At 39.5% G+C, this 18534-nt stretch overlaps 1 protein-coding gene across 7 annotated transcripts in view; it reads right to left on the bottom strand.

Annotated features, from left to right (window-relative positions):
* Positions 1-448: 448 nt before the first annotated feature.
* Positions 449-18534, bottom strand: part of LOC108429807 (immunoglobulin-like domain-containing receptor 2) — a 55050-nt gene continuing 36964 nt past the window's right edge. For 3 of the 7 annotated variants that reach the window (XM_037543631.1, XM_037543633.1, XM_037543632.1), the window contains 7 exons: positions 14302-14448; positions 12335-12499; positions 9765-9881; positions 7109-7316; positions 5949-6741; positions 5618-5721; positions 449-3250 (listed from right to left, as the gene is read on the bottom strand). In XM_037543631.1, the coding sequence (XP_037399528.1) occupies positions 5629-5721; positions 5949-6741; positions 7109-7316; positions 9765-9881; positions 12335-12499; positions 14302-14448 (1523 nt within the window). In that variant the 3' untranslated portion in view covers positions 449-3250; positions 5618-5628. The remainder of the gene's footprint in view (positions 3251-5617; positions 5722-5948; positions 6742-7108; positions 7317-9764; positions 9882-12334; positions 12500-14301; positions 14449-18534) is intronic. The other 4 variants (XM_017701825.2, XM_017701826.2, XM_037543634.1 and 1 more) reach the window with 4 other exon arrangements.

Below are 18534 nucleotides of genomic sequence, written 5' to 3'. Positions count from 1 at the left end.
ATATGTGTGGGTCTGTATGTGATGTCTATAAAGTTAAGTTCTTTGTGGCAGTTAGATTTGAATTTTGTCAACATTTATTTCCTATTGGAGAAAAAAAACTGAACTGTGATCAGTTCCAAAAGCACAAGCACACCTTTCTTGTATAAGCTCTTCCAGCTCCTGCAAAGTTTTGTGGTTTTAGTCTGAAAACCTGTGAAATCTGTGCAAAAATAAAAAATCTACTTAATTAGCCTCCTGAAGTGATGTGACGTCATTGTTCACTGGAGCTTCGTATTAGTGTGAAAGTTGCCCAACTGCATTCCTCACATTCATCTGTTCTACCAGCCAGACTTCCTTGAGACTCAGTCCAGCATATGAACATGAACCAGAGCACAAGTACGCAGCAGCACTGCTTTTAGTCTTTTTGAACTGCCAAACACATCTGCCAAGAACATCTGTCAGACAGGAATTCAATGAATTTGGAATTTGTTTTTTATTAAATGGGCAGGAATAAGCAGTACATACTGAGATGACAACTGGAAGGAGTAAGACGGCATGTCTGCAGCAAAATAAATAGTACAACAGCAAGTTTGTAACAACATGTGAAAAGAGTGTTTGCTCTTGATAGAAAAAAGTAAACTTGCTCTACTATACATGTATACACTGTAAACTAGGATAGACATTAACACAAATGAATCAACCTTGGTGTACCACATTTACAGTGTTAGGAAAGCAGTAGCTCTATGCATTTACTAAAGTAAACATATTTCATTGTTCATATTTGTTAGTTTTCAAGCTGTGTGCCTGGCATACACGTTTGAGTGTGAAAGGTAAGTGCACTTAAGGGTTTGTTCGCTGTTGGATGGAGACGGCTGTCAGAGAGACACTTATTATGTGACAACAATGGACAAGGACTCTCAGAGCATGAGTCATCCTCAACAATGCACAGTCTCTTTATACAGCACAAACTCAAACTCTCAGTCAGACAAACCATACAACAGAATAGCGCAGGCTGCAGTAACATGACAATTAGAAAAAAATACACTTTAACTTAGTGATAAATCAGCACAAGCTCACACAGATACAGCATAGAAATCTGTCTAAAAGTCTGACTACAGCAACAACAGTTCCTCAATGTAAAGAAAGCAGTATACATGTGTGGGTTTACATTTGAAAAAAGTTCATAGGCAAAAAGGGCACTGCATTAATCATTGTCAAGTTTCTGGGCATTTCAGTGCCATTCGGTTCTTTTTAAGTAGTAAGAGAGAGCAGGACGCAACCTGACACATTTTGGATGTTGCTTGATAAAATATCTGCAGGGTTAATACTTTGTTTACACACTTCTACCTCAAATGAAAATGTAAACGTCCTTTTCAGCAACTTTTTTTTTTTTTTTTTTTGCAGGAGTGGCAGGTGCCTGGTGGCCTATAGAGGTTACCTGAGACAGACAGAGGGGCAAGTTGTAACACCTGCTAAAAAGCCTGGTAAATCACTATAAAACAAAATGAATTCTATTCTATCCAATACAATTCTGTGTTGTTTGGACCAGGAAAGGTTCAAACTTAAGTAAAAAAAAAGATGAAACTGTGCATGCAAAACTTCCCAGAAACTGACTTAAAAAATTATATATATATATTCTTTTACTTAAGTTTGAACCTATCCTATCCTATATAGTGTGTATGTGTGTGTGTTCACTAGTGTGTATGTGGTGTTTCACTTCACAGATGGGTTAAATGCGGAGGTGGAATTTCCCCGTTTGTGGGATTAAAAAAGTATCACTTAACTTAATCTGATAACTGCAGAAAATTTGTCAGTAATCCTGCATGTAAACACTCTCAAGAACATATATAGGCACATTTTCAAGTCAGATTGAAATACACTAAATGAGTTGCAATTTTGAGTTGTTTACATTATTCTAAATAGTGCTATATTATAGCCACCAAGAGGGTGATTAAAATACTTATAAGGTGGGAATTCTGTGATGTAAATAAATATAAATATTCTTTGATAAATAAAACGCACTTTCTTTAGGGTCAATCTCAAGAAATATCTGACTATTGTGAAAAAACACCTATAAAACTGCCATTAGAATGTAAGAACATGTCTAAAAATGGGCTCTCCTAGAACTTCTTCAACTATATCAAATATCCATATTTCATTTTACCCCATGTGAGTTTGTGCTCTGCTCTCCAACATACAAACCACAAAAATACTCATCACTTCAGACATTACAGTACATAAAATAAGGCATTGTTCATTGCCATACACTATCAAGGTGCAAGGTCTTGTGGCAAAGAATGATGCAAATCTCACGGCGCTAGAAAAGTAGGATGAGTGTCAGCAGCGTCTGATCTCACACAGCGACGTTAATGGATTACCAAAAGATTGAGGCTTGACTCCGAGGAGCAGCTCGTGAAATCATCCCCATGTGATGTCACGGACAGCGCGTGTTCATTGTTGCTGCAGTGTCCACTCTGTCAGTCTCTCATGGTGCACAATTAAGCCCCATTATGCCCCTACTGACATCAAACCCTTGAGGGTCTCTGGAAGGCAAAGATGAACAAACAGGCGTTTTGCAAACACAGAACATTCATACTTGTAGTGAAAGGATGTGTAGGTTTGAAATGCTGCTAACTAATGCTAATTAGCATGTTTCCTTTTCAATACAAAACAAGCAAAAATAGTCCCCTGGCTCATTTAAAGTCTTTAACTCTCACTTTGTCTATTTACAAAAGGTTCCTTGGTCAGTAAACAGTAAAACATTTTTCTCCTTCTGTGATTTGCTAAAACAAACTAGAAGAACTTGGAGCTTGTTAGAGAAGCGTAAACAGGCCCTTAGGTACCATTAGTTAAAAACACCACAGGGTAATCGTTGACCTTTTGGACGCATTAGCCCTTGTTCGTCAGACATTCCATTTAAAAGTTTCTTGTTGCGCTCATAGAGTCCAAGTAAATAACTGGTCTTCATTTAAGTGCTTGGAGGAGTGTAAACAATGCCATAGTAACGCTTCTTTGAACTGAGCCACATTAGGTTCAGCTTATTTCCACCACTTTTGATGCTGGTGTTAAAATTTCTTGTCATTTTTCAGTCTTCGGAGCATCGCACCGATTTGCACATCAAAGCGTGAAGATCAGTGAGTGGGATGAGAGGCCTGTAGATGCTTGCTGAAGAGCAATGCATGGCGCCTGCTTGGTGACGGCATGCTCGGCAGCCACTGTGCTCGCCTTTAAGACCTCAGACTATGAGCGAATCTCTGCTTAGAAGAGTGTTCTGTTAAAAAGAGAACATAGAAAAGTGTGAAAGATGCATGTGCAAAAGCAGCTGTGCAAACGTATTTGTGCTCTATTAGTATGAGCCAGCAGTGAAAATGGGAGGAATTTGCAAGTGAGGCTTTGTAAGTTGGTTACAACTGGAACACAGATTCCTCTTTATATGACAGTAGGACACTTGTTACATACAACAAATTAAAGAATCAAAAGAAAAAGGGCATTAAACCAAGCAAATAACAGTTAAGCTAATTCTGTACAGATCCCATCTTATGCACTCCATAAGATTTCCTTACGTTGTTACTTCGACTGCCAGGTTCACTTCTGCTTATTGAGGTATGAAATTCCAGTGTGAAATCTTACCAAACAGTTCATTTGGAGGAAAATGTGTGGTTTTATTGTTATAGCAACCTTATAGGAGTGATCCTGTGATGAGAATACACATCTGGAGACAACCGGTAGGGAATTTGTTTTTGTTTAAATGAAAATTTAATATCTTTATTGTGCAAAAATGTAAAAATAAAATTGAACAACATATTGATAAACCTATGTCAATATTGTTTTCTAACACCACCTCCAAGAGGCCAGCAAAAACTGTGCTAAATGTTGTTTCATGAGTTAATATGTAAAAGATGCTTATTCGACGGCTTTTTGTTGGAATTTTCAGTCCCACCTTTAACAGAGCAGCAGTTACATTCTAGCACCTGTACAGGCATCTGGACACAACTACTGCACCATTTATGGCGGAATGAGAATTTCGATTAAGAAGGCAACTTGTGTCATGTGCGTGTCCAAGACACTGGTGCCTCTGACCATCACACACAGCCGGAATTTGAAAAATATTACAGTCATGTACACTTGCACGCTTATTTCCTGCAAAATACCCTGAGACTGCGGTCTCATGTGTTCAGCTGACTAAGTCAGGTGGCTCATAGGCTAATGCCCGTTAGGCTAAGGCTAACGCCAAAAGACCAGCCATTCCTTCATGTCTGCTGACCCAAAAACAAAGTGAAGTACTTCAGATGCAGATGGCCTAGACAGCGGGAAGTGAAACATTCCAGAAACATCCCTGACTCAGCCACTCAGCTAAAAGGGGTAACATTCGTGTGTTTTGGACTGTTTATTTTAGTACAATGCTTAGTTCGTGTTCCATTCAAGTACTTGTTGCCATGCAATAATACACAATATGTATTGTGTACGATCATCTAAACCAAATGCACTATTAATCTCACTGGGGCAAAGTTTTACTGAGTGAATTAGCAAACTAAGTTTGAACTTAAGGTGTCAAGAAATGGAGATGAGTAGGTTTTCCTGGGTTCATATCAAAGTCTTCCACAAAAGGAAGCATTTAGCTCAACAATGTAATTTGCAGATGGGAATTGCAGAACATTGATACAGAGCAACATATTTTTTGTTAAAAAAAGAATTTCCTGACTTGCACAAATTTGTATGATCTAAGGTTAAGATTTTGCAGTGCTTCATGGGCCAACTGGTATGTTGTATATTTTCCAAAACTAAACTTTCTAATCTCATTTAAATCTAAGTGTATCTAATGTTTTAGCTCTGTCAGAGGAAATGTATTTTTTCATTGTGTTCTACATGAAGTTTTTTCTCCTGAGGGGATGACGCGCCAACTCTATTAGTTAGAGAAATATTTTCATTGTTGTGGTTTAGACTGTAGTCTAGTTAGTGTCATCTCTGCCGTCTCATCGCATCCTTGGCAACACCCTCACGCTTCATTATAGCAAAGATGCAAATGTTTTAAGGACCTAAGAAAACTAGAATGAAAAAGCTGTTTATATATTAGACTAAATAAAAACAACATAAGTACAAAAAGTAGTGATATTATATCTGTCAGTGTGTTTGTTTGACTATTTCCAGACCACTGCTTGAGGTGGTTGGGGCATCCAGGAGACATCTGGACCCAAACTTTGTTCTTCAAACTAGCTCATAAGTTTTTAAATATGGAAATCTCATTACATTTTACTTCATTTGAGTTCATTTGCATCTATTCTAATGATATGTAGCATTCATACTGGCAAAATGTACTTATATAGAGGATAAATGACAAACTGCAAGACTGCTGCATTTCACTGAATCGTTGGTCTGTATATTTTATCTCTATATATAGGCACCATTGGGCACCTCGACCACTTAGCTGTACTCAAGTATCCATACACATGCCTACTCTATACCATATTACGGTAGTCACTTACTTTGTTAGGTCTGTGTGAAAACATTTTTACATGTTAGTTGTATTAAGGTTTCAACGAGTGTAAGTTGGTCCAAACAATTCAGGGAGGAAAACTGAAATGCAAACAAATGTATGCTTAAGGACACTTATCTCTCCTCATCTCTCCTCATCTGTTACCTGTGTACAGGTTACTTTCTGTTGTCGAGGCGAGGTACAAAGCGAACGGTGACTGAAAAACCTAGGTCCGAATCAAACTGTGAATTCTGTTCATCGAAAAATGTCTATAAGAGATAAATATGAAAGAACTGATGAAGATGAGCACGAGGAAATCTTATAGAGTGCATATACTGAACAGCTTCATTTGGCATATACTGTTGTTACAATTAACATGACAGGATATAGTTCACTGCAATAAAGTTTCTAGGAAAAACACTACGCCTGTGTCCCTGAAGTGCTCAAGTGTCCTAATGGAAGAGCCATGTAACGGAGGGGCCTACAGATGACTCACCACTTTGCGGGGCCTGCTCTGCTCCTCTCTGTCCTCCTGCTCTTTTTGGGGAGGCTGGGCAGGCCGAGCGTAGGTGAAAGGTCGCTGGGACATCTCAGCGCTGCGGAAACGCTCCATTTCCTTTTCTGTGTACGGAGGCAAGGAATCGTCCTCCTCTGCTGGTCGGTTACTAGGTGACCTGTTGCTAGGAGACTGGCTGTGGGTGCTCTTTCTGGAGCTGCTCTTGGAGGGCGTGTCAGAGTCTTCCTCGGCCCGCCCACATTTTGAAGACGTGCTCTTCCCACTTTTCGCCTTACGCTCCAATAGGCTGTTAAGAAGAGCATCGTCATAGTCCCGCCCATGCCCACCATCCCTCCCTCCAGAGTCCCGCCCACTGCGCTCCCGCTCACTGGAATCCCGGAAAGACGGTATTGGGCGGTCGCTGTCCCACGTGCCCCGTCTCTTACCATTTCCAGGTAAAGGAGGAGGGCTAGGAGGCCGAGGCCGCTCCCTCTGGGCTGTCTTGGGTGGTCTTTCTGGGCTGTCCTTTTGGTAATAACGTTTTGAGTTATAATGTGGATAACGATCACGTTTGAGTTCCCGCTCTCGCTCTCTATCTCGTTCTCGTTCCCACTCTTTATCGCGCTCCCTCTGTCGTTCACGTCTGCGGTAGTCATCCTCCATGTCATCAAAATCCCCATGTCGGCCTCGCTGCATGTAGGTCATGGCAAATTCCTCAAGCTCATCCAGGGAGCCTGTTCGTCCACCCATTTGGAATGCCTTCCTTTGCAGGTGCTCTGAACGAGGGTTCCACCTGGGGGAAAAAATATCATAAAGGGCCATCAACCTTTCCAAATTTTCCAATATATATTCCTAAACTACTAAGCTTTTTTTACTTGAAGTGCTTCACTTAAAGCTACACCATGCATGTTTTGGGAATTTGGTGAACTATCTCCTCTCTCCAGGGAACTCCCATAGGATGAAGACCAATAATCAAAATGTCTACAGGGAAAAAACATTATTTAATGTTTTAATCTACCGTGTATGTCTGCATCTTTTCATCTATTTTCTCTAGCTGCTCTATGACCTGCTTTACTGTTCTCTCCAGCTTTTCCACACAGCAGGAACCTCCTTTTTTGCCAAGAAGATCTGACACATATCACTCTAGAAAGAATTGTTACCTAGGGTGGTCTTCCTCCACCCGGTTGCCACGGTGAGGGTGTCGAGTAGACCTCCGCACATGCACCGGAGAGATTTCTCTTGTCAGGAGGTCTGGAGAGTCATCCAAATCAGGGATGGCTGGAAGGGCTTTCTTCTGAACCTGCCGAAAGGTCTGGCGGAAGTCTGTCTCGGCATCATGTAGGGAGCTGAGCTCTGACATACTACAAGCTGCCAATGAAAGAAAAAGCAGGAAGCCAACACAATGATTTCAAAGGCTTACTCTGATTCCTCCTTGGCCTGCACAGGGCCTTTTAAACCTAAATGCCTTTATAAAGTGGTTGGTCAGTCAAAACAAAGGTGAAGGAACTGCAAAGCTTTGGCATGCTGTATTCAAATTCAGTTCAACTGGCCCAGGTATGCTCTACCCACAAACGCGTCCTTTGGTATCAAATGTTGCGAGTATAATGGAACAACTGAAACATGTCCAGTCTAAATCTGTCAGCAGGAGAAGGCCTCAAAAAAACAAACAACAAAAAAAGAAAAAAAGAAGGGGACTTTTTAGAGTGCTTATGTATGCAAGAAAAACGAATAATACTAATCACTAATAATAGTGATTAATGAAAGCAATAATGATATCAATACTTGATTTGGATGAAGTGGATTATCCTAATAATGTGATATGTTACTAAATAAATAGTTAAAACAGATATTGTACATTTTTTTTTACATAGTCTCTGGTTGCAGCGTCAATAACATGAACTTCAGTTGATGACCAAAGTTTAAAAACCACATTGAAATCAGGCGGCTTGAGATGACACTCTCATCAATTAAGTTCGGCAATTTAAATGTGAGAAAATATGGCATTCACGGCTTTAATACACACAAATGTAATTCTCTTTATCTCACAATGTGTTTTCTTTTAACCAGTTTTATTTTAATGTGTAATGTTAGTCCATGTGCTGAATCAGGCCTTCAGAGCATTCTGCAGCAGAAGATCTGCGGTTTTATCTGTAGTCATGCTTGTTAAACTGATAATGCTGTGCAAAAGATTACCACCAAACTCCAGCAGCACTGCTGTGTCTGATCCACTCAAACCAGCACAACACACACTAACACACCACCACCATATCAGTGTCACTGCAGTGCTGAGAATGATCCACCACCCAAATAGTACCTGCTCTCCATGATGGTCCTGACCACTGAAGAACAGGGTGAAAGGGGGCTAACAAAGTATGTAGAGAAACAGATGGACTACAGTCTGTAACTGTAGAACTACAAATGTAGAAACAAGGAGATGGCCATCATGTTATGCCTGATCTGTGTATCTTACTGAAATGTTTAAATTGGAGCCGATTTTTTTCAACAGTTAACAACGCTTTGAACAAAATTCTCTAGTTTGTATTTGGTTATTTTTGTCAGGAAGAACCTGGAATTATTGACTTCGCCTTTAGTCTTCATTTTTGTTGGATATCACACCTTTGGGTGTGTATGTTTGATTGTTGGTTATACTTTTTGGTGATCTTCTTGTTTATTTGCAGCTTTTCAATTGTACGTTTCTTTCTGGCACAGGATTAAATGCAGTATCTTGTTCACACTGTCAGTTGGGCTTGTTTGGTGTGTCAGGTGGAGATTCACAAATATTCTGACAGTCGTGCTTTGAAAGTAGCTAAAAAGTAGCCACTACTTTTCAAAAAGTAGCTAAAAAGTAGCCACTACTCTTTCTGGAAAAGTGGCTAAATTGTAGCTGCTACAGCTTTTGGAAAAGTAGCTACAAAGTAGCTAACTACTAATTTTTCAGTAGCTATCCCAACCCTGTTTATAGCTCTTTTTTCAGTGTGCTGGTGGTGCTTGAAAATGGCTCTTCCTTTATTTTTTAATAGACCTGCCTTAGCCTCTCCAAGAATCAGTGATGACTGAGACATGCAGTCGGACGATGGTACGCTGCACACGATCTCACAAGCCTAGTGGAAATAATGTATCATAATTGACAGGTAGCTACCAATACGGCAGATGGAGAACATATTGGAGAAATCCAGAATGTAGTAGAATCCTGCAGTTCTAGTGGAAGGACACTCTGTTGGTCATCTCTTCACCTTTTGTTTGTCAAGTACAATAAAGCACAGATTAAACCTGGGTAAAGTATGTGATTTCAGTGTGTATTCAATGGCTGAATGCTCACTGGGATGCTCCATAAAGCTTGTCCAACCTTGCAACAGCTGCATGGAAAGAACACATTTGTGAGTGGAGTCAATTATGTTCTATTTGTATGGTACTTTGTCTAATTAGCTTTATAGAGATCAGGGTCCAGACCCTTAGCCAAGGGCAACGGTGGCAGAAAAAACTCCCTGACAGCACAAGAAATACTGAGGAACAAAGACTGAGAGAAGGAAGCCACCATTCTCTGGGTAGTGGAATAGAAATGATACAAGCAATGCAATTTAAGAGAGCCACTCTGATCATACAGAGGAGAGTCTACTGTACATGCAGTGTAAGATGAGCTTTACTGACTGACTCAACACTGACAATGTCCAAAGGCTAATAAGGCACAGAAAAGCAAGAAAACGAGGGATGGAGAACATTCTGTGAGCTGAAAGGCGAGAGTGCAGCAGGGCATGCAGCTTCTACAGGCCGAGCCAGCAGCATGTGGTCACACTCTGAGTACCATGTGAGGCTTACAGTCATGACTGCTGAGGGTCTTAGAAGGGTTGAAATGCGCCAGCTCTCTTTCCACATACTGCAGCACCTTCAGCGAATTCTGATCTGGCGTAGGCTGGAGACGAAACCCGCTGTGCACTACAGGGGACAGACCGTGTGTGTGCATTTATGATTGTGCATAAAAGAAAGAAAGAAATAGCAACTTAAATAATTGTATGCTATAACAAACTCTAATTCATCTAGTATATCTTTGCAGTTATATATAAATATATATATATATACAGTCATGGCCGAAAGTGTTGGCACCCCTGAATTTTTTCCAGAAAATGAAGTATTTCTCCCTGAAAATGATTGCAATTACACGTTTTGTTATACACATGTTTATTTCCATTGTGTGTATTAGAACAACACAAAAAACAGGAAAAAAGGCAAATTTGACATAATTTCACACAAAACTCAAATTATTGGCACCGTCAAATTAATAATTGGTTGCACACCCTTTGGAAAAAATAACTGAAATCAATCGCTTCCCATAATCGTAAACAAGCTTCTTACACCTCTCAACTGGAATTTTGGACCACTCTTCTTGTGCAAACTGCTCCAAGTCTCTCATATTTGAAGGGTGCCTTCTCCCAACAGCAATTTTTAGATTTTAGATTTAGATCCGGACTCATTGCTGGCCACTTTAGAACTCTCCAGCGCTTTGTTTCCATCCATTTCTGGGTGCTTTTTTAAGTATGTTTGGGGTCATTGTCCTGCTGGAAGACCCATGACCTAGGACAAAAACCCAGCAACACTGGGCCCTACATTGCGACCCAATATCCGTTGGTAATCTTCAGATTTCATGATGCCTTGCACACAGTCAAGGCAGCCAGTTCCAGAGGCAGCAAAACAACCCCAAAACATCTTTGAACCTCCACCATATTTGACTGTAGGTACTGTGTTCTTTTCTTTGTAGGCCTCATTCTGTTTTCGGTAAACAGTAGAATGATGTGCTTTACCAAAAAGCTCTATCTTGGTCTCATCTGTCCACAAGATGTTTTCCCAGAAGTATTTTGGCTTACTTACATACATTTTGGCAAAGTGCAGTCTAGCTTTTTTATGTCTCTGTGTCAGCAGTGGGGTCCTCCTGGGTCTCCTGCCATAGCGTTTCATTTCATTCAAATGTCAATGGATAGTTCTAGCTGACACTGATGCACCCTGCGCCTGCAGGACAGCTTGAATTTGCTTGGAACTTGATTGGGGCTGCTTATCCACCATCCGGACTATCCTGCGTTGCAACCTTTTATCAATTTTTCTCCTCCGTCCACGTCCAGGGAGATTAGCTACAGTGCCATGGGTTGTAAAGTTCTTGATTATGTTGCGCACCGTGGACAAAGTAACATCAAGATGTCTGGAGATGGACTTGTAACCTTGAGATTGTTGATATTTTTCAACAGTTTTGGTTCTCAAGTCCTCAGACAGATCTCTTCTCCTCTTTCTGTTCTCCATGCTTAGTGTGGCACACACAGACACACAATGCAAATATTGAGTCAACTTCTCTCCTTTTTATCTGGTTTCAGGTGTGATTTTTAAATTGCCCACACCTGTTACTTATCACAGGTGAGTTTGAATGAGTATCACATGCTTGAAACAAAGTTATTTACCATCAATTTTGAAAAGGTGCCAATAATTTTGTCCGGCCCATTTTTGGAGTTTTGTGTGACATTATGTCATATTTGCCTTTTTTTCCTCTGTTTTTTTGTGTTGTTCCAATACACACAAAGAAATAAACAAGTCTATAACAAAACATGGGTAATTGCAATAATGTTCGGGGAGAAATACTTTCTGGAAAAAATTCAGGGGTGCCAACACTTTCGGCCATGACTGTGTATATATATATATATATATATATATATATATATATATAGAGAGAGAGAGAGAGAGAGAGAGAGAGAGAGAGCGAGAGTGGGAGAGAGAAAGAGGGAGAGAGAGAGAGAGAGAGCAGGAGAGAGAAAGAGGGAGAGAGAGAGAGAGAGAGAGAGAGAGAGAGAGAGAGAGAGAGCGGGAGAGAGAAAGAGGGAGAGAGAGAGAGAGAGAGCAGGAGAGAGAAAGAGGGAGAGAGAGAGAGAGAGAGAGAGAGAGAGAGAGAGAGAGAGAGGGAGAGAGAAAGAGGGAGAGAGAGAGAGAGAGAGCAGGAGAGAGAAAGAGGGAGAGAGAGAGAGAGAGAGAGAGAGAGAGAGAGAGAGAGTCTTTATTGACTGTAAACCATCTTGCTTGTCTGCAAAAAGTCAAATTTACAGCTCTTCAATCTAAAAAAGATTAACTACTTCAAAGCTGTGCTTAAAGATAACGACTGTTAAAACAAACGTTCAGTAGTGAGAGGTGCCTTTATTCTCTTCGTCTGTGTTATCAATAGCTGTGTTTGCACACAATAACACTGATAACCTGGCACTGATAACACTCACCTCGAAAACACAGCACAGGAACGAAAACAGTAACACAAAATATTCTTATCTAATTTGCACTAATGCCTGTCAACTAAGCCTGATTTGTCAGGCTTAAGCAAATATATCATCGCTAGGCGATGTACCAACTGATTAACCACTCACCTGTAGAAGCATTATTCTCGACGGACGGCGCAGCAGATATCTTGGGGTCAATGAGAGAAGGAGGAGCAATGGGTACCATGGTGGGCATCCCTGGCATGTAGTATGGAGGGTATATGGCTACTGGTGTTGATGGTGTGACCTTTATGCCTTTGCCTGCTTCATACACTATGGAAAAGGAAACCTCATGTAAACACACTGTGGATATTCATCATTATTAACTCTTCCAGGCCCCCCTAGCACATAACCCTTTGTTTATAGTCCCAGGTAACACAGTGAAATAATAAGATTTTAAATATACTTTGTTGTGTTCCTATAAGAACAAGATTAGCCTAATTAAAACGAAGACAGATTTACATTCCCTGCAGCTCAAATGACATATCTTGTTGAACTTTAAGTGCAAATAAGTCAAAACATCCTCTACAGAGAATACACTTCACATTTGAATAAACAATTACATCAAATTAAAACATGAAATTAAAAACATTTATATTCAAAGTTCAAATACTAAATAATTATTATTTTCAATTATGCCAAAAGCAGCAAGTAAATACAAACTGTACACAAACATTTGCAGCCAAATGTCATATTCAAGTTTGTTCCCTTTAGAGGATGTGTTAATTATAGAGGATATGTTCTTATTTTCACTTCGAAAATCAGCAAAACATGTTATTTGACCAGAGGCATTTAAACTTTTGCAGACGACTGCATGTGTATTTCTTTACACAACTAATAATTAATTATTCTGTTATGTAATTAAATGCATAGCAAAACAACAGTAAAATAGGTTTCTAAAGGTTAATTAAAGACAATATTGAACCGGTACGCTTGATATACAACAGCACTGGACCCTGAAAAAGTGATGCTTGAAATGTATGTTGACTGTCAAATGATCACAATAATCAAAATAAATCATACTATTTTTGTGTTAGTCACAATCATATTGGACTTTTTTCTTACTCAAATGTGACCCTAAGGAAATATTTTTCATTTTGTTATGGCTATAAGAGTGGACAAAATAAGCTTCAGTGTATTTATTACTTTCAATAATTCCAAAACGTTATTTTCCTTAAGTGAGCACATCCTGAACATCACATCAGCACACAGTGAATATGAAAACAAGAGAGAATACAGTTTTCAGTATTACAATTTGTAGTTGCTTTTGTTATTTTGCTGCTTGTTCATTGAGCCATAGTCCTCCCTTAGGCACTGTCCAGCATAGTCTGCCAAACGTCTGATGCAGCCACCATCAGCAGTGTGTTTTGCTTGTAACTGGGACTTCAGACTTGATGTACTGTGGTACTAATTCACCTTGGCAGTACCAGACCTTTGGTCTTACTTTGATCAAGACTGCCATTAATGGAACATTTAAAAGCTGTATTTGAACCACTTGCCTTCATAGCTTTTCAGTCTGCACTACTTCAGATGCACAGAAGAGTCAAGCTAGGTCAAAATGTTTTTAAAATGTGTTTTTTTAAGTGTGTTAAAATAGTGTTGTTAATTATGTACTGTTTTAACGTGTTATTAATGCAACACTGACAGCACTACGTTTGACACAAGCGAATCAGTTTTGTTTTGTGGCATATCAGCAAGTAAATTCTATCGAGGATGTTTCCAAATTATTATTTCAAAGTAGTTTTTTTATCTGCTGTGACAAGATTAAATATTAACATGACTTTACTTTTATAACCCAAATTCATGTCACATTCAATTAAATTGAGGTTTCATTTTTAAATGAAAAGTTGACTTTGTGAATTATGTATCTGTGCACATCAAGTCACAGACACTTCCTAACACTGTATCAAACGATCAAATGTTAACACAATGGAACCCTTCAAGACATGAATAAACCATGATCCAGTGTCAAGGGGCCTCTGAGCTAATAAATAAGCACTTAAAAATGCTCAAGTGAGTTTCTCGAGTCAGGGCTCGACAGCTGTGTTTAAATGCTCAAGGGAAGGGGTACTCACAGTGGCGAGGGCAGCAGCAGGTATCTGGGCAGCAGCAGCAGCGGACGTAACAGCAGCACGAGTGCGGACAGCACTGACACCAGCACACACCCACCAGGAGGATGAAGAGGATGCTGCCCAGAACTACAACTCCCACGAACACCCACTCTGGAATAAAGAGGACAGGTATAAAACTGCAGCTCCTCTAACAGCACCCACTTCAATGAAGTCTAATGGAAAACAAGAACAGGTCGAACAATAAAGCACCAAATGACAAGATCACTGGCAAAACTGGTAAACAGAATCTCAGAATGCTACATGTTCTATATTCTCTATAATGGAGGAAATACTGAATGTTGTAGACATTCATAGATTACTGACAGTATAATCAACAGTACACACTGAGTCAGTTGATTAGTTACCAACTACTAATGTCCACTCGTTGGTCATTTTATCAGAAACAACCACCATCAGTTGCAGCACAATTTCTCAGCGCTCCTCTACTTAATCAGTGGAATGGACCACAGTGGAACCACCACCAGATATTATTTAGGTGCCTGACCATTTTCTTATCTATATATGAATAACTATTTTCCCTCCTAATTTAGTCATCGCCAATTCCACCTCCCCTTTTACACAAAGCAAAGAAGCTAGGAGGGTGAAGGCTACCCTGTGCGTCCTTCAAACACGTGAAGCACCACCACATCTTTTTGCACTGCTGCTATCGTAACACCGGACTGCTCAACACTAGCTGCCAATTCTGTTACATCATCTAACAGACGCCCATACTGATTAGCATCATACTGTGACCGAAGGAGATGGAAGGCCATCCTACCCACCCAGAGAGAGCAAGGCCAATTATATCTCTTCAATTCAAGCCAATGCTTAGATGCAGCGGTGGTGCATCCAGGAAATGTACACACACAAAATGTTAACATAAACAACAAATCAAATGAACACACAACAAGCAGAGAGACGGTCTAATAAGCTACCCTGCTAACTCTGTTATGCTTCCTAGTTTAGCTTTTGCTTGGTTGTTAGCTTTCTCTGTGAGTTTCACTGGCTCAAACAGAGTGAAACAGTTTGAAACTGCATGAAGTACTTACAGTTGTATGAGCGGGAAAAGTCCCATCAGCTTTATCGGTAGGGGTACTTTTTTTTACACAAGCTGTACCGGCGATTAGGACTGCCCAGTTTAAACTGAAAGGAGAGTTTTCAGCAAAACTCACTGATCATTTATTTGACACGGGACATTATTTGGGTGGTGGCCCATTCTCATTCATTTTTAAACCCACTTTTTTCCCTTAATTTATTTTTTGTTAGTAATGAGCGGTATGGACAAAACTTTATCATGGTATATTTAAAATTTCTGACAGTCTTTGTATACATCACGATGTGTATATATTTGCAAATAAAACCATTTTAGATGCTTTAGCAAACATTTTAGGTGGTATGAGAGTAAACAGAAGTGCTTTGGTGTTAGGCTAAGGCTAATAACAAAAGGCTGACCATTCTTTTATGTCTGCTGTCTCGAAAAAATAAAGTGGACTAATTCAGATGCAATTGACTACACAGAAGTAGGTAATCGAGGGACTGTATCATTTTACTTTTCATTGAAAACATGACAAAAACACCCCTGGCTCAGCTGTTCAGCCAAACAGGCTAACGTTGGCATGATTTACACTGCTTGTATGTCACGTTACCTGTGCTTATAAGAGGCATACTGATGCATGAACCCCCGCTATACACATGCAGAAAAAGATAATTAAGTACACACAATCACTGTCTGTAATGACGATGCCAGCTCATCCCTCACAAACAATGATCATATAACAACAAGTATAACAATTAAAATGTTACAAAATACAGCACAGAGAACAGCCAGTAATTACAGAGAATGAATGACTCCCACAAACGTGTTACAAATAATGGTGAACTGCTGTTATTTATGACTGAATTGTAATAAGTGTCTAAAAGTAGAGCAAGGATGGTTTATCTAGCTTGCCAACAATCGTAAATCCAGACTATGTGAGAGGACTAAGCTGGGAGGAGTTCAGGAAGCTGCAGACTGTCTATGAGGAAGATGTATATACACTATGCAAAAACACTGCAAAACAAGCGCTGATAACAGCTACTCAGGACAAAACGTACAGAGAAAGTGTGGGACAAACATACAATAACAAAGACACACTCTAATATTCTGTATGACTGTGGAAGCCTTAACTGCTACAATGACCTGGAAATTGTTTCATTAAAAATGCAGTACAATAGAGTACACTCTTCGGGATGATGTCATAGGAGAACCACTTTTGGTTCCCTAAAGAACCTTTCAACGGATGGTTTGATGGAAAAGTTTTTGTAAATGAGATGTATAAGTGTGAAGAACATTTTAAATGTTTAAAGACTGTCTACATAATAATAAGTTACAGGAGGTTTTAAAAGGCTATAAAATAATATAGTAATTGAACACTACTTGAATGCTGGCAGATAACACTGACATAACCATGTTATATCAGTTGTCGTACTCTTTGTTGTGGGTTGTCATGACAGATTTTGTTCAGTAATATATCAGTGTCATGACAACTTATTTAACAAAAGAGAATACAATGTTAATCATGGTTATTTGGTGCTAGCTTTCCTAAAGCAAATGGGAAATTGACTAAAACTTTGTTCTATTGGTTCCTGTTTGGGTCAGCTCTTGTTTTTCAATGTGCAGTGGAAAAAAACACCAACATTATAACATCTGTCACTATTAACAGAAACAAGACACTGCTATGTTGCTGTTATAACAACTCATGACAGCATATGACATGTTCCACGACGTGTTTACAGCATGGTTATGTCAGTGTTAGAATCATCTAAGCCCAGAACCATTTAGGAACCATTATTAGCATACTAATGTAAAGTAATGAAGTAAAGAAGTGGCTTTTTGTAAACCTAAGTGTAACTGTACTTTACCCAGTCTTCTTATTAGCAAAATCCATTACATTAGTGTCAGAATCAGTATTTCTATATGAGTGTGGTGTTTAGCCTGTGATAGGAACAATGAACAAAACATTACTAGAACATTGCAAAACAAACACTGATAACAGTTGTTCAGGTCAAAACCTGAAGAGAACATGTGGGAGATCACACTGAGAGCCACAGTCTACTTGGTTCAGCATGACTGTGACAGTCACTTGAGATAAGAGAGTCCTCAGTAAGACCCAGTTTGGAAAGCTGACACAATGTTCTTGTACGTGAATGCATGATGTCAGTGTGAGAAACTCTCTCTCTACTGTATGAGTCTCACAGTGCTGTGAGTGCTAACGTTACGCATGGTCATACTGCTGAGGGAGTTGGGCTGCGTAATCAGCTGTTCAATCGTAAGTACCCCCACCCTCATTACTTGTTAAGACTATACTGATGATTTGCTTCCTTTGGGTGGAGTCAAACCCCTTCCACATGTCTCACTCCAATACTACAGTAAACATGTTTGTAGGGCATCAAGCCAAAAACATAAATATAATACAAATATAAAGAAATGGCTTTGGTAGAAACTAACGACTGTTTAACTGATAAACACTGAGAACACTGTGTGTTTTGTGAACTCTTACTCAGTTTTGCTGCTAGAGACATATTCTCCTACAGAGCTCCATGCTCAGAGGTTCTCTGTTATGTCTAATCCTGCAAATCAAGGTCTCAAGTGTTGGAGAAGCACTGCAAGACAACAGTTCTCCAAATGCAGAGATTTATTTATTTTTTTTTTTACAAAGTTTTCCTTTAGTTTTGCACTGTAAATTTTGTAAAATCGACACACAAAAACCTGCAACCGGGGATTTGTTTATTTTACCTTAGTGAGTGAAAACAGTGAGTTTGTGAAGAGTTACTCAGACCTGATAAACTGACTGAAATATGTAAGTTTAATTCTACTGAATGTGTAATTCTACTGAATTGGTGATGCTTTCTATGTGCTATAGATGTGCTCTGTACCATCTGCGACCTGACATCAGAGACCCCATAGAGGTGCGGTGCTTCTTGTCCACTGTGCAGTAATGTTGGATAGCTGCAGTAGTCTTTCTGTTTCCCTCTCTGGATGAAACAGATTACAAAACGTCACCAAAAGTAAGATTCGGGCTCTACACTGCTGTCTGGTGGAGTATAGAGTTGAGATCAATTAATCAAATCAATGCTTCTTCAATATGAGAATATATCAGAAAGATTTATTTATTTGATTTGATTTTTTTTAATAACTATTAGAACATTCAAAATCAT

Source organism: Pygocentrus nattereri, chromosome 12 (genome assembly GCF_015220715.1).
Source record: "Pygocentrus nattereri isolate fPygNat1 chromosome 12, fPygNat1.pri, whole genome shotgun sequence".
In the NCBI taxonomy this organism is placed as follows: domain Eukaryota; kingdom Metazoa; phylum Chordata; class Actinopteri; order Characiformes; family Serrasalmidae; genus Pygocentrus; species Pygocentrus nattereri.
The sequence above is the reverse complement of the archived record's forward strand: the minus strand, read 5'-3'. Positions and strand labels throughout refer to the sequence as shown.